Raw genomic sequence first — 16,125 nt, forward strand, 5'->3', positions numbered from 1 at the left:
AAACATAGAAATCATAGTAAATTACATCCCACTGTCAATTCAACATCTATTCCACGTTGTTTCTGCTTAATTTCATTGAAATAACTTTCAATAAATTAAAATGTTAATTCAACCAGTGTGTGCCCAGTGGGATAAGTTTTCAAATATGGAAAAGTGAAGTGCACATTTGGATGTGTGGTTTGCTTGTAGGATATCAAAGTGGTATTTATTATAATTATCCAACGTCTAATCTTTCAGAACACCTTGACTCCTCTCAATTTACAACATTTCCCTCACTCTGACCGCAACAAATGTGCAAAAGTTGCCCAATTAGCAGAAGGGATGGGGGCATCTTCTTGTGACACGCAGTGCTCAAGTTTCTAAGGCTGTCAGTCAAAACCCATACAGCGATGTGAAGCGGAAACCTGAGCTCTGACGTCATGTATAACATGTTACTGTATAGCCTCTGCGTTCCAATGTCGGCAAGCTTTACACCACCCCAGCGGACACTTGGCATTGCGCATGGTGATCTTAGGCTTGTATGCGGCTGCTCGGCCATTGAAACCCATTTCATGAAGCTCCCGAACAAACAGTTATTGTGCTGACGTTGCTTCCAAAGGTAGTTTGTGTTGCAAACGAGGACAGACAATTTATACGCACTACGTGGTTCAGCACTCGGCGGTCCCATTCTGTGAGCTTGTGTGGCGTACCACTTCACGGCTGAGCCGTTGTTGCTTCTAGATGTTTCCACTTCACAATAACATCACTTATAGTTGACCGGGGCAGCTCTAGCAAGGCAGAAATTTGACGAACTGACTTGTTGGAAAAGTGGCATCCTATGACGGTGCCATGTTGAAAGTCACTGAGATCTTCAGTAAGGCCATTCTACTGCCAATGTTTGTCTATGGAGATTGCATGGCGGTGTGCTTGATTTGATACACCTATCAGCAACGGGTGTGGCTGAAATAGCCAAATCCACTAATTTGAAGGGGTGTCCATATACTTTTGTAAAATATGAAATCAAATATTGTTAAAACAAATTGGGGTGCCAAAATAATATCACTCACTGTCCGGTTGTGGCCCTCAGGCCGCCTTTTGCCGACTTCTGGCTTACAGTGCACTTGTGATGGCAGAGTTTGCAAATAAAAATGCCCTCTGGATTGATACAAATCATCATGATATCAATTGGCCGTTGTAGGCCTACTCTGCAGATAACATTAAATTGGGAAGGTTTTTTTTCTTTCAAACAGTGCATGATGACTGTATTGTGCAACGCAAAGATTCAACCAAGACATCGGACCAAACTTTTTCAATAACTGGTTTGCATACCCAGAGCAGAGCGGCACATTTTGCTGAGGGCTGATATTAATACTATGCTGCCAGTCTCTCTTGGCTAAGAGTTGAGGAGAGACTGACTGTATCACTTCTTCTTTTTATAAGAAACATCAATGTGTTGAAAATCCCAACTCGTTTGCATAGTCAACTTACATACAGCTCTGACACACACACACACACACTTATCCCACCAGACATGCCACCAAGGGTCATTTCACAGTCCCCAAATCCAGAACAATTTCAAGAAAGCGTACAGTATTATATAGAGCACTAATTGCATGGAACTTCCCTCCATCTCATAAACAGCAAACCTGTTTTTTTTAAACAGATAAAGCAACACCTCGCGGTATAATGCCTCTCCCCTATTTGACCTAGATAGTTTGTGTGTATGCATTGATATGTAGGCTATCTGTGCCTCTCATTAAAAAAAATATATATTTCTGTTCTTGTCTATTGATGTTCTGTATTATGTCATTCTGTATTATGTTTCTTGTTTAAGGTGGACCCCAGGAAGAGTAGCTGCTGCTTCTGCAACAGTTAATGGGGACCATAACAAAATACCAAAATACCAAATATCCATTGTTGCCTTAGTTAGCATTAACTGGTTGATTTCATAAGCTGAAATATCTTTCCTACACCTACTCTACTGGCTACCGATGTCGTTCTTTAAGATGCTCCATGCTACAACCTAACCTAATTGTTTTAATCTACACACAATATCCCATAATGAGAAATAAAAAACAGGTTGAATTTTTTTTGCTAATTTATAATAAAAAATTTAAATACGAACACATTTGCATAAGTATTCAGACCCTTTACTTTACTCAGTACTTTGATGAAGCAACTTTTGGCAGCGATTACAGCCTTGATTCTTCTTGGGTATGACGCTTCAAGCTTGGCAAACCTGTATTTGGGGAGTTTCCCCCATTATTCTCTGCAGATCCTCTCAAGCTCTGTCAGGTTGGATCGGGAGCGTCGTTGCACAGCTATTTTCAGGTCTCTCCATCTCTCTATTACTTTGCTCTGTTCATATTTCCCTCGATCCTGTGCCTTTTACTGAAGAGTGGCTTCTGTCTGGCCACTCTACCATAAAGGCCTGATTGGTGGAGTGCTGCAGAAATGGTTGTCCTTCTGAAAGGTTCTCCCATCTCCACAGAGGGACTATGGAGCATTGTCAGCGTGACCATCGGGTTCTTGATCACCTCCCTGACGAAGGTCCTTCTCCCGCAATTGCTCAGTTTGACACTGATTTCTCAATTTGACTTCTAGCTAGGTGGCTAATGTTAGCTGGCTTGCTAACATTTGCTAGGCTAGAGGTTAGGGTTAAAAGTTAAGGAGTAAGGTTAAAGGGTTAGGGTTAGGGGAAGGGTTGGCTAAAAGGATTCAGGTTAGGGTTAGGTGAAGAGTTAATATAAATGGTCAGGGTTAGGGGAAGGGTTTGCTAACATACTAAGTAGTTGCAAAGTAGCTAAAAAGTAGTAAGTAATTGAAAAGTTGCTCATTAGGTAAAATGCTAAAGTTGGCCGTGATGAGATTCAAACTCGCAACCTTTTGGTTTCTAGACGTTCACATTATACGCCCCCACCCATCTACCCCGAACAACCACCCTCCTTTCGTTTTTGCCTTAAGTAACCATTTGTTTTATGTAACCATACCAAACGGAAAATATCAACCTAAATGGAGTGCCTCGGATTTACGTACAAAATAATACTGAACGCTGTAAGACCTGGTTGCACAACCAGTTGAGAACGGCCCTCTCCTGCTACTTGTGCTCTGCGATGTGTTGGCTGCTTTGTGCATGAGTTCTCTATTGTACTACATAATTGATGCAGCGTACTGTATACATCCGCTACACTACTTTGATATGCATCAGTGAGGATTAAGAAGTGAGTATACACAATACCCACTGAAAAACTAAGTGGCTTATTCCTGCGTATAGCCCCCACTACACCACTGAGACCAACTTTCCTACTGCATTCATGGGGTGATATAGGGTTAGTATATATATATAGAGATACATTTTTTTAAAGTTTTAAGTGGAGTGACCACTGAATCCCAAATTACCCCCTTAATCGCAGAGGGATGACGAAATAAATCCAAAAGCTAAATTATGCCTGAACGGACAACTGAATGGGATGTTCTTTATTACTGTGTGGGTGGAGCAAATATAAGAAACAAATACTAATGTATCTATACATGTAATCTAACATAGTTAATTAAGACAGAATAACTAGGGCCCAGAGATTTTCCTGAACACCTATTATACGCTAGGGTCTGGTTTAAACACACACACACAGTCAGGAAAAACTCTTGTCCCTAAACTAACATTAGCATGTTTAATGACATTTTGCCTGATTTGACTGGGGAAGTGTTAAACGGCAACTCCACAGCATTATGTTCAAAACCTGAGAATCTCGTCTGTGGTGATATGCAGTACCCCGCTCTAAGTCGCATTCAGAATTTCAGCTTTATTAGATATCATTCAGTGCCTCTGCAGTACCATGGGAAAAGACACAAAGGATTTACCAACTAATGCTATTGGCCTGGATTTTAATCTGTTCCATGTGTGGCATGAGTCTAATACATTAAAGATGACTGGGTTGAGACCTAAATGGCACCCCATGGAATAGGGTGCGATTTGAGACTCGGCCTGGGAGAGAACCGGCCCGTTACAGATTTAATAGGAGGTCTAAGGGCAAGAGCATTCATTACTGTGATGTTATGCTAATGTGACTATAATGACTCTTCTTAAATGACCTCCGTGCTACTCAGCGGCGGAAAGCGCTCAATTACTCGGCCTCAATTCAATGCAACCTCATATTCTGTACTCCTCCATACTGTATGTGATTGAATGATCTGGGCTCTGTATGATTACATTACAGAATAATCAGCAGTGCTGTATATTTTCATATAAGTCACTTTTGAATGACTCCGAGTGGGTCATTTATATACACTATATAGGTTCTAGAACAGGGCTCTCAAACCCTGTTCCAGGCGAACTACCACCCTCCTGTAGGTTTTTGTTTCAACCCCAGTTGTAACTAACCTGATTCATCTTATCAACCAGCTAATTATTCGAATCAGGTGTGTGAGATTCGGGTTGGAGCGAAAACCTTCAGGACGGTAACACTCCAGGTCGAGGGTCGGAGAGCCTTGCGGTAGAATAATCAATGTACAGCGTCCATATTATGACAGCCTCAGCGGGAGTTCTCAATATGGACAGCGTACCAAAGTCTGCTATGGAACATTGTGTTTGACCTCTCTACGTCTGCCCTCTCCACAGACTGAGAACAATGGGGTGACGGAGGTGTGGAACAAGACCGGGAACCAGGGGGAGGAGTGGAACCGGGCGGAGGTTCCCCTGCGGAAGTTGAGGAACTTTGAAGTGGTCTTCGAGGGGATACGCTCCAGAGACGTGAGCGGAGGGGCTGCGCTGGATGACCTCCTGTTCACAGACTGTGACCCCAGTAAGTGAGCCATGCAACCACAACGTGAACGTTTTCTGTACAACAGGTTTTACGGTGTCCATATTAGGACACAGCCTCAGTCTCATCAGGACTTCTATCACATCTTTATACATCTCTGTCTTATATGTCAATACACACATGTCAGGTGTGTACTGTCTTTCTCGGGAATCTCCTATCAGGATTGGATTTGTTACTCCTTGTACTAGGAGTTACTCCTAGAGATACTCTTGGTACTGACACAGTTCTACAATGCACAATGTAACTTTCTCTTGGAACGGCTCGCTCTAGTCTTGTCTTTGAAGATGTTCCGGACACAGAACATGACTCTAAAAACCATTCTCCCTCGAATCAGGGATTAAAATGTACAAGTTCATTAGAAGTGAACAGAAGTTCATTGGCTAGTTCCTACGAAGCCCCCGGGATCCTCTGACAATATGGAAATAAATATATAATTCCCTGGCATGAAAATAAATTGAATTAGTTTTAAGACATGTCAGCTTCTATGCCTTGAAATTGGAGTTGAACCCATTGGAATCTGTAGAGAAAAGCAACAAAAGGCCAGACTAGCACCTGAGGCTAGATTCATTTTTAATAATGTGGATAAAGGACATTCAAGTAGTCCAGGAGCATCTAAATGCGCATCGCTCTTCAAATCAAATCAAGATGTATTGGAAAGCGTACACATACAGTATTTGCAGGTGATATGGCAGATGTAGCAAAATGCTTATGTTACTAGCTCCAACAGTGCAGTAGAATGTCTTGCAAATACAATACAAATCCTCAAATAAAAATAAAACATCTAAACAAGAAATCAAGAAATAACTATCTAGGTAGATACTTCTGTATTTATAGTGTATGTGGACACCCCTTCAAATTAGGAGATTCAGCTATTTCAGCCACACCCATTGCTGATGGGTGTATAAAATCAAGCACACAGCCATGCAATCTCCACAGACAAACATTGGCAGTAAAATGGCCTTACTGAAGAGCTCATTTCAACGTGGCACCGTCATAGGATGCCACTTTCCCAACAAGTCAGTTCGTCAAATATCTGCCCTGATAGAGCTGCCCTGGTCAACTGTAAGTGCTGTTATTGTGAATTAGAAACGTCTCGGAGCAACAACGGCCCAGCTGCAAAGTGTTCGGCCACACAAGCTCACAGAACGGCACTGCCGAGTGCTGAAGAGCGTAAAAATCACCTGTCATCAGAAGAACTGTTTGTCAGGGAGCTTCATGAAATGTGTTTCCAAGGCCCGAGCAGCTGCACACAAGCCTAAGATCACCAGGCGTAATGCCAAGCATTGGCTGGAGTGGTGTAAAGCTTGCCACAATTGGACTCTGGAGCAGTGGAAATGCATTCTCTGGAGTGATGATTCACACTTAACCATCTGGTAATCTGACGGACTAATCTGGGTTTAACGAATGCCAGGAGAACGCTACCTGCTCAAATGTGTAGTGCCAACACTAAAGTGTGGTGGAGGAGAAATAATGGTCTGGGGCTGTTTTCATGGTTCGGGCTAGGCCCCTTAGTTCCAGCGAAGGGAAATCTTAAAGATACATCATACAATGACATTCTAGACAATTCTGTGCTTCCAACTTTGTGGCAACAGTTTGGGGAAGGCCCTTTCCTGTTTAAGCATGACAATGCCTCCATGCAAAAAGCGAGGTCCATACAGAAATGGTTTGTCGCGATCGGTGTGGAAGAACTTGACCGGCCTGCCCAGAGCCCTGACCTCAATCCGATCGAAGAACTTTGAGATGAATTGGAATGCCGACTGCGAGCCTAATCACCCAACATCAGCGCCTGATCTAACTAATGCTCTTGTGGCTGAAAGAAAGAAAGTCCCCGCAGCAATGTTCCAACATCTAGTAGAAAGCCTTCTCAGAGGAGTGGAGGGTGTTATAGCAACAAAGGAGGGACCAACTCCAAATTAATGCCCATGATTTTGGAATGAGATGCCCAATGAGCAGGTGTCCACATACTTTTGTGGGAACCTTTTTATTTTATTTTATTTATTTTATTTAACCTTTATTTAACCTTTATTTAGGCAAGTCAGTTAAGTACAAATTCTTATTTACAATGACAGCCTACCCCGGCCGGATGTGATGCAGCCTGGATTTGAACCAGGTACTGCAGTGTCTTAGACCGCTGCACCGCTCGGGAGCCCACCTGCAGGAGTCCACATACCTTTGGTAATTTAGTGTACATAAAAAAATGGACATGTTGCATTCAAATTGCCAAATGCAAAACGCATATGTGTTCGTTGTCCATAGCTTATGCCTACCCATACCATAACCCCACCTCCACCATGGGCAGGAATTTACAACGTTAACATCACCAAACCGCTTGGCCTCCCAATGTCATACACATGGTCTGCGGTTGTGAGGCCGGTTGGACGTACTGCCAAATTCTCTAAAATGACGTTGGAGGTGGCTTATGTTAGAGAAATTAACATGCAATTCTCTGGCAACAGCTCTGGTGGACATTCCTGCAGTTGGCATTCCAATTGCATGCTGCCTCAAAATTTGAGACATCTCTGGCGTTTTGTTACCAAACTGTACATTTTAGTGACCTTTTATTGTCCCAAACACAAGGTGCACCTGTGTAATGATCAGGCTGTTTAATCAGCTTCTTGACACGCCACACCTGTTAGGTGGTTGGATGATCTTGACAATGGAGGAATTTGACAGTTTGACACACTCAACACACCAGCTGCTGTGTGAGGAATATAAGCCACCTGCTTGAATCTGTAACACCCCCCACCACCAGACACATCATCAAAACCAACATCAAAACAGCTTCATTTTCTCAGATTAAATCTGTTATTTAGTAGTAATGATATGGGAAAAAGATAAGTGTAGTAGTATAACCAAGATAATCATGTAGTAGTATAACCAAGAGGATAGTGTAGTAGTATAACTAAGAGGATAGTGTAGTAGTATAACCAAGAGGATAGTGTAGTAGTATAACCAATAGGATATTGTAGTAGTATAACCAAGAGAATAGTGTAACCAAGAGAATAATGTAGCAGTATATTCAAGTAGGTATTTTCCCATTTCAACTTGCTTCCGTTTGGTTCCTACTGGTTCCTACTGCTTTTTATTGGGAGGCTCTGCTACAGACAGGTATTCCACATTAGTACAACCTTACATTAAGCAGGGGCTGACAGAGGGCATTGCACTGTGTGGCAACTGTCCAGACCCCTGCAATGCTCCCTCCAACACACAGTCACACACACAGACACACACACTTTCATCAAACAAGCTTTATTAACTCAAACCCAGTCTGTTCTCAAATTGCTCATACTCTCATTTTTCAGGTTCTATAGACTTTCAATTAAAATAGTCAGGTGTGTCTTTGCTTGTCAACTTGCAAAAGGGTTTTCCTTGTTTCTGTAGCCTTGATGGAGGTGCCTTCAGAAAGAGGTGCCTTCAGAAAGAGGTGCCTTCAGAAAGAGGTGCCTTCAAAAAGAGGTGCCTTCATAAATAGGTGCCTTCATAAATAGGTGCCTTCATAAAGAGATGCCTTCAGAAAGAGGTGCCTTCAGAAAGAGCTGCCTTCAGAAAGAGGTGCCTTCATAAAGAGGTGCCTTCAGAAAGAGGTGCCTTCAGAAAGAGCTGCCTTCAGAAAGAGCTGCCTTCATAAAGAGGTGCCTTCATAAAGAGGTGCCTTCATAAAGAGGTGCCTTCAGAAAGAGGTGCCTTCAGAAAGAGGTGCCTTCAGAAAGAGGTGCCTTCAGAAAGAGGTGCCATCATAAAGAGGTGCCTTCATAAAAAGCTGCCTTCAAGAAAGAGGTGCCTTCATAAAGAGGTGCCTTCAGAAAGAGGTGCCTTCAGAAAGAGGTGCCTTCATAAAGAGGTGCCTTCAGAAAGAGGTGCCTTCAGAAAGAGGTGCCTTCAGAAAGAGGTGCCTTCAGAAAGTATTTACACTCACACTTTTTCCACATTTTGTTGTGTTACAAATTGTGCTTAAAATTGTTTTGTTTTTTATCTACACAGAATACTCTGGAACGTCAAAGTGGAAAAACATATGATATATTTTTTAAAGATTGATGAAAAATAACACACTAATATTGATTCGATATATATTCAAGCCCTTGAGTCAAAACATATTAGAATCATCTTTGGCAGCGATTACAGCTGTGAGTCTGTTGGGATAAATCTCTAAGAGTTTAGCACACCTGGATTGTACAATAATTGTCCATGTATTCTTTATTAAACTCTTTAAGCTCTGCCAAGTTGGTTGTTGACCATTGCTAGACAACCATTTTCAATACTTCCCATAGATTTTCAAGCCGATCTAAGTTAAAACTGTAACTAGGCCACTCGGGAACATTCAACGTCGTCTTGGTAAGCAACTCCATTGTATATTTGGACTTGTGTTTTAGGTTATTGTCCTGCTGAAAGGTGAATTTGTTTCCCAGTGTCTATTGGAAAGCAAACAAAACCAGGTTGTCCTCTAGGATTTTGCCTGTACTTCGCTCTATTTTTTATTTTTATCCTAAAAAACTCCCTAGTCCTTGCCGATGACAAGCATACCCATAACATGATTTAGCCACCACCATGAGTATTACTTTCGTGCCTTAATGCAAACAGAAGTTATGTTGTTGAATATTTTTATTCTGTATACACTTTCTTCTTTACACTCTCTAATTTACAGTGCCATCAGAAAGTATTCATACCCTTGACCTATTCCACATTTTGTTGTGTTTCAGTTCAAAATGAATAAAAAAATACAATAATTCGCACCCATCAACACACAATACCCCGTAATGACCAAGTACTTAAAAAAAAAAATCTAAATTGCGGAAATATCTCATTTACAAAGATATTCACACCCCTGAGTCAAAACATTGTACTAGCACCTTTGGCATATACACACACACACCTCTGATCCACCTGATCCCGGTCTCTCGTGTTCTGTACTTCCTCTTCTCAAACAAGTGGCTGAGCTGCAGGAGGATGCTTTGAGTGTGGTCCTAGTTTGTTGTTGTGTAACCGGTCCTGAACACAGAGGTGTGTGCTTTCCTCTGTTAGGCTTCCTGACTGCTCAAATGCTCTTGCACACACCTTGAGAACACGTCATCCAGAGCTTCACCTCATCTCAGCACACACTCTCTGATTCTTATTCAGGAACATTGTCTTTTGAACCACTATGGGGGAGGGGGGGGGGGTTCGTTCAGCTTGGTAGTTGGCTCACAGCAGAAACAGCAAAGGCTGTCTTGTGATGGTGAAAGACGTCTGTGTATGTTTTGAACATGTGCAAGCGTGTTTGTGTGTCTGTGTGTGGTCCAGGTGCAATGGTGCCAGCGTCATGTCCGGCGGTCACAGACTTTGTGTGCCAGAGCGGTGACTGCATCGAGTCCCACCTGGTGTGTGACAGCAAGGCCGACTGTGCAGACGAGTCGGATGAGGTAGACTGTGGTGAGTAGAGCTAGCTCTGGTCCAGGGAGTTACGTGCGGCTTGCTGATGGCTCAGAGTCAGCAAGCCGCAGGGAACGCCCTGGACCAGAACTAGAGAGTACTGAACTATACAATAGAGAGCTATTAAGGAGTCATCTGCAACTTTGCTATTTCTTTGCCCTCTCTGTCTTTCTCACTCTCTTGCTCTTCCTCCCTCTACCCAATCTCTCTCTCGCTCCCAGGCTACATTGTAGGCCTACCAGGTGCCTGTAACTTTGACATGCCAAAGGATATGTGGGAGGAGACCTGCCAGCTGACTCAGGACCCTGATGATGACCTTGACTGGAGGATTGGTCAGAGGAGAGACACCCCAGGAACTGGACCCCCCTTTGACCACAGCCCTGGTCAGTACTGCCCTCCTCGGACATTGAGATTTTACTGACCACGCTCTGAAAAAAGCTGGGTTAAAATTTGGTAACCCAGCGCTGGGTAAATATTGGACAGAACACACACTGGGTTATTTTGACCCAGCCAGTTGGGTTGCGTGAATAACCCAACATGTTGGGTAGTTGGGATTACCCAAACATGGGTTTATTTAACCATCACTTGAGATATATCACTTTCATGCTGGGCTGACCCAGCAGCTGGTTCTTTTTAATGCAATGTTATTTACAGGAGGCATGGCTTATTAGGGGCGTGGCTTTCAGATAGTTATTTTGTGCTACCCGTGAGAGTAAATGTCATTCTTGATCATCACGTTAAGTTGGTACAACCCACGTTAGGTTGAACAATCTAACCTTTCTATGTTTAAAGAAAACAACCCAACTAATGTCCCCAACCCAGCATTTGTTCTGAGTGCACATGGTCTGAACAGGTAGAATCGCATATAACTTGATTTGTTCCGGAACAAATGACCTGAAAAGGACAAATAGGCTGTAACTAACAGATCACATGTCCAGGGTAAACTCTGGGTTCTATACCACTACAATAGTGGGATGCGTCCCAAATGCATCCCACCCTATTCCATATACAGTGCTCTACTTTTGACCAGGACCCTATTTTCCCTGGTCCAAGTAGTGTACTACAAAAGGGAACAGGGTGCTATTTGGGACACAGCCATGGAGTATCATTCTGCCTGTGTGCCTGAGTTCAGGGAGTCCATTACTTATTAGTTCTGTATACCACACAGAATGCAATCTTCTGTGGCTGGTTTTAAGACGCTCCCAAAGCATTGGAGCAGATTGACAATGTTCCTGTGGCAATGAGAGGATTTCCGCACAGGAAATTCAGGCATTCTTCCGTTTATTAGGAATCTAAAGGGGTATTTACAGCTGTTTGGATTGTGTACCATTAAAAAAACCACAGTTGCCCAGGCTAGTGTTTGCCTGGACACACACCAAGTACAAAGCTGGCCTTTACACCATCCAATGATGCATTACATCACAACAAGTCGACCCATGAACTTTACAAGGACAATCGTTGTTATAGTGGAACACATTCATCCAGAATGTAGAGAATATTCCCTTAGGGCTCTGGGCCAAGGTAGTCCAAGGTAGTGCACTATATAGGGACTAGTGTATGGACACAAAATGCTATACCTTCTGGATGAATGTGTCCACTATAACAACGATTGTAGGTTGCCATTTGGGACGTAGCTCGTAGTGACTGGCCACCCAACTCATAGATTGTGGAGATGAATGTGGACACCAGGCTCTGTGGCACTGGCTGACCTTATGATCTCACTGGGGAAGGCAGATCAATGGGCCTAGCCCGCCGTATCACATAGACACAGTCAGGCAACACACATGCGCGCATGCACACACACACACACACACATGCGTGCACGCACACACACACACACACTGCTTAGATAGTCAATAAAGAAAAGAGAGAATACAGAACATCACACAAATGTGGTGGAACTCTCTTACTTCCACCATCAGAATGGTAGGGGTGGAGAGGACATGCATCCCCTAGTCATGCATTAGCTGATTTACCGTTGCATTTAAAAGCTGATTAAAAGTTTAGAAGACAATAAAAACCAGCACACAGCTCTTCCCTAGAATGAAAGAGACAGAAATTAGGAATAAAGAACTTTGAAGATTCTAGAAGATTCTCCAGGGAAATACAGTATTTTGGGTGGGAATATTGTGGTGTGGGACTCACCACGCATTGAGACGACCCCAAATCCCCTCTAGCTCATGTGGAAAACTCCTACTTAGTTCTGGCGTCGCCTCAGTGGCCTCTCAGTCTAAGAGACTAAATAGAAGCAGATCAGAAGAATCCTCTCAGCACAGCATGTCTGCAGGAAACAGGCTTTTAGACAGTAACACCTTCTTCACAAAATGTTCTTTTGACTTCCAGTTGTTTAGGGTGGTCTGATACTGTTCACATTTAGGGCAGAGAGTTGACATATGACCTTATCAGGAAATATTCTGGGTCTAAGTTTGAACCTGTAAGCATTGCGAGTCTCCAACACATTCGATTTGACTCACTACTTGGAGAAATGACTAGAGACGTATGCGGTTGCATATTTCGCTCCATGATCCACAGGTGGAGAAGGGAAGTTTCTGTATGTGCACTCTGCCACAGAGAGAGAAGGTGACATCGCCAAGGTTACGACGCGGAACCCATTCCCGGCCAGTATTGGCCTATGTCACCTACGATTCTGGTTCTACATGCATGGATCAGACAGGATGGGGACGTTAAAGGTAGGAGGAAAGCTTAAAGGCGGTTCAGTATTTCACATAGATGGTTCCCCCATAACTTCCTTTGTTCTGTAGCTAGCTGTTTTAGGAAATCCGAACCATGGACTACCAATTCTCCTTGCCTAAAGACTCCTTTCAGGCTGAAGAACCATCAAACATTAAGTAGTAATCAATTTCCCCTTTAAGTCATGCCCTAATAAATACTTTTGTTGTAATATTTGATCTGTCTTTTCCACTGGATAAAACTGAAGTTTGTTGCAATATCAGTTTAATCCATAGAACAAATATTACATCAAATATTATGGTTAAACTCAAATATACTAATTGATTAAAAACAAATATATGTATTTGGAAAAAATGTTTAGAAATTGTATTATTTTTTTCTAAATGATATAATAAATAGGACTGGTGGTGTGATGTCACACATGCAGCTAACACAAATATATGGATATGTCTGCTCTACTCAAAATTGGAAGAGGAAAGTGGAAGGGGGAGAAAGTAAGGAACTTGTCTGTCGGCCCTGAATTAAAGACCAAAATTGGTTAAAGAAAATTGTGATGAATAAAAAAAAGTATACCAGATTCATTTAAGGATCAAAAAATTGACAGCTGTGCCATATAGATTTCAAACTGATACACAAAACGATGCAGGTTTCAAAACGTATTCTTGCAACCAATGGACTGTTATCTATACGTAGATAGATAGACGGACGGACAAACGGACTGATAACAACCATCCCAGCTCTGCAGATTTTGCTGCAAAGAGACGCCATTATTAGATCATTTGTTTTGGTACAGTCCATATGTAGCTTGAAGAATTGCAACATTTACCTGGAGCTAACTTTGCAAATAGCACTCCTGGGTTATTTAAAAAGTCATAGTCAATCGATCAATAATATAATAAGGCAAATGAGCAAATATGTTTATCTTTAATTTACAATATGTAGAAACTATGAAAATGGTTCAGAACTTTTGAAAACATCACAGTGCAGTTGAAATATATGGCAAATACAGTGCATTCAGAAAGTATTCAGACCCTTTGCCTTTTTGCACATTTTGTTACCGTACAGCCCTCATCAATCTACACCACAATGCCCCATAATTACAAAGCAAAACCAGTTTTTTAGAAATCACATTCACATTCACACATTCAGACCCTTTACTTAAAACTTTGTTGAAGCACCCTTGGCAGCGATTAGAGCCTCGAGTCATCTTGGGTATGATGCTACAAACTTGGCACACCTGTATTTGGGGAGTTTCTCCCATTCTTCTCTGCAGATTCTCTCAAGCCCTGTCAGGTTGGATGGGGAGAGTTGCTGCACACCTATTTTCAGGTCTCTCCAGAGATGTTCGATCGGGTTCAAGTCCGGGCTCTGGCTTGGCCACTCACCAAACATTCAGAGACTTGTCCTGAAGCCACTCTTGCGTTGTCTTGGCAGTGTGCTTAGGGTCGCTGTCCTGTTGGCAGGTGAACTTTCGCTTCAGTCTGAGGTTCTGAGCACTCTGGAGCAGGTTTTCATCAAGGATCTCTTTGTACTTTGCTCGGTTAATCTTTTCCTCGATCCTGACTAGTCTCCCAGTCCCTGCCGCTGAAAAACATCCCCACAGAATGATGCTTTTGGCAAACTCCAAGTGGGCTGTCATGTACCTTTTACTAAAGAGTGGCTTCTGTCTGGCTGCTGTACCATAAAGGCCTGATTGGTGAAGTGCTGCAGAGATGGTTGTACTTCTGGAAGGTTCTTTCATCTCCAAAGAGGAACACTGGACCTCTGTCAGAGTGACCATCGGGTTCTTGTTCACCTCCTTGACCAAGGCCCTTCTCCCCCGATTGCTCAGTTTGGCCGGGCGGCCAGCTCTAGGAAGAGTCTTGGTAGATCCAAACTTCTTCCATTTAAAAATGATGGAGGCCACTGTGTTCTTGGGGACCTTCAATGTTGCAGACATGTTTTGCTACCCTTCCCTAGATCTGTGCCTCGACACGATCCTATCTTGGAGCTCGACAGACAATTCCTTTGACCTCATAGCTTGGTTTTTGCTCTGACATGCACTGTCCTTTTGTCTGATGAGTCCAAATTTGAGATTTTTGGTTCCAACCACTGTGTCTTTGTGAGACACAGAGTAGGTGAATGGATGATTTCTGAATGTGTAGTTCCCACCGTGAAGCATGGAGGAGGTGTGGGGGTGCTTTGCTGTTGACACTGTCTGTGATTTATTTAGAAAGGCACACTTAACCAGCATTCTGCAGCGATTTGCCATCTGGTTTGGGACTTTGTTTTTCAACAGGACAATGACCCAACACACCTCCAGGCTGTGTAAGGGCTATTTGACCAAGAAGTAGAGTGATGGAGTGTTGCATCAGATGACCTGGCCTCCACAATCACCCGACCTCAACCCATTTGAGATTGGACTGCTGAGTAAAGGAAAAGCAGCCAACAAGTGCTCAGCATATATAGGAACTCCTTCAAGACTGTTGGAAAAGCATTCCAGGTGAAGCTGGTTGAGAGAAGGCCAGGAGTGTGCAAAGCTGTCATCAAGGCAAAGGGTGGCTACTTTCAAGAATCTAAAACCTAAAATATATTTTGATTTGTTTAACACTTTTTTGTTTACTACATGATTCCATGGTTATTTCATAGTTTTGACGTCTTCACTATTATTCTACAATGTGAAAATAGTAAAAATAAAGAAAAACCTTTCAATGAGTAGGTGTTTCCAAACCTTTGACCGGTACTGTAAATATTTACAAAAAATAAATAACTTAACTGTAGTCATGGATCCCTGTCCTCCACACTCTGTGGTTGTTACAGTAAGTGTGTGTGTCCCTTGTTAAGCCACAGCTAAGTGACATTTATAGTGCTGCAATCTCACTGGCGTGTCACTCAGGTCTACACTGTCGGCTCAAGCGGAACTCGCCTGTTAATGTGGGCCGCCAGTGGTAACCATGGCGACCGGTGGTCCTACGCAAGTGTGATCCTGTCCAACACAACCCCCTTCAGAGTGACCTTCCAGGCAGAAGTGGGGGGTGACGTGTGGACGGACATCGCCCTGGATGACATCTCCTTTACCACTCAGTGTGTGGTGGGAGGTAAGAGTTCTCTTCTCTTTGTCATGTTCTCTCGCTCTCCCTTGCCCATTTCACTCCTCGATTACATTTTCTCTCTCCCTCTCTTCCATTCTCTCCTCCTCCCTCTGCTCCATTCCTTTACCCGACTTGACACCCTACATTCCTGCCATTTC

General features: G+C 42.9%; 1 protein-coding gene across 1 annotated transcript in view; it reads left to right on the forward strand.

Annotated features, from left to right (window-relative positions):
• The window catches only part of malrd1 (MAM and LDL receptor class A domain containing 1), a 123,381-nt gene that overhangs the window by 95,734 nt on the left and 11,522 nt on the right, over positions 1–16,125 (forward strand). The window contains exons 22-26 of the mRNA XM_046356187.1: positions 4,598–4,781; positions 10,077–10,205; positions 10,427–10,588; positions 12,738–12,895; positions 15,772–15,973. Coding sequence (XP_046212143.1) covers positions 4,598–4,781; positions 10,077–10,205; positions 10,427–10,588; positions 12,738–12,895; positions 15,772–15,973 — 835 coding nt within the window. The remainder of the gene's footprint in view (positions 1–4,597; positions 4,782–10,076; positions 10,206–10,426; positions 10,589–12,737; positions 12,896–15,771; positions 15,974–16,125) is intronic.

Source organism: Oncorhynchus gorbuscha, linkage group LG07 (assembly GCF_021184085.1).
Source record: "Oncorhynchus gorbuscha isolate QuinsamMale2020 ecotype Even-year linkage group LG07, OgorEven_v1.0, whole genome shotgun sequence".
Taxonomy (NCBI): domain Eukaryota; kingdom Metazoa; phylum Chordata; class Actinopteri; order Salmoniformes; family Salmonidae; genus Oncorhynchus; species Oncorhynchus gorbuscha.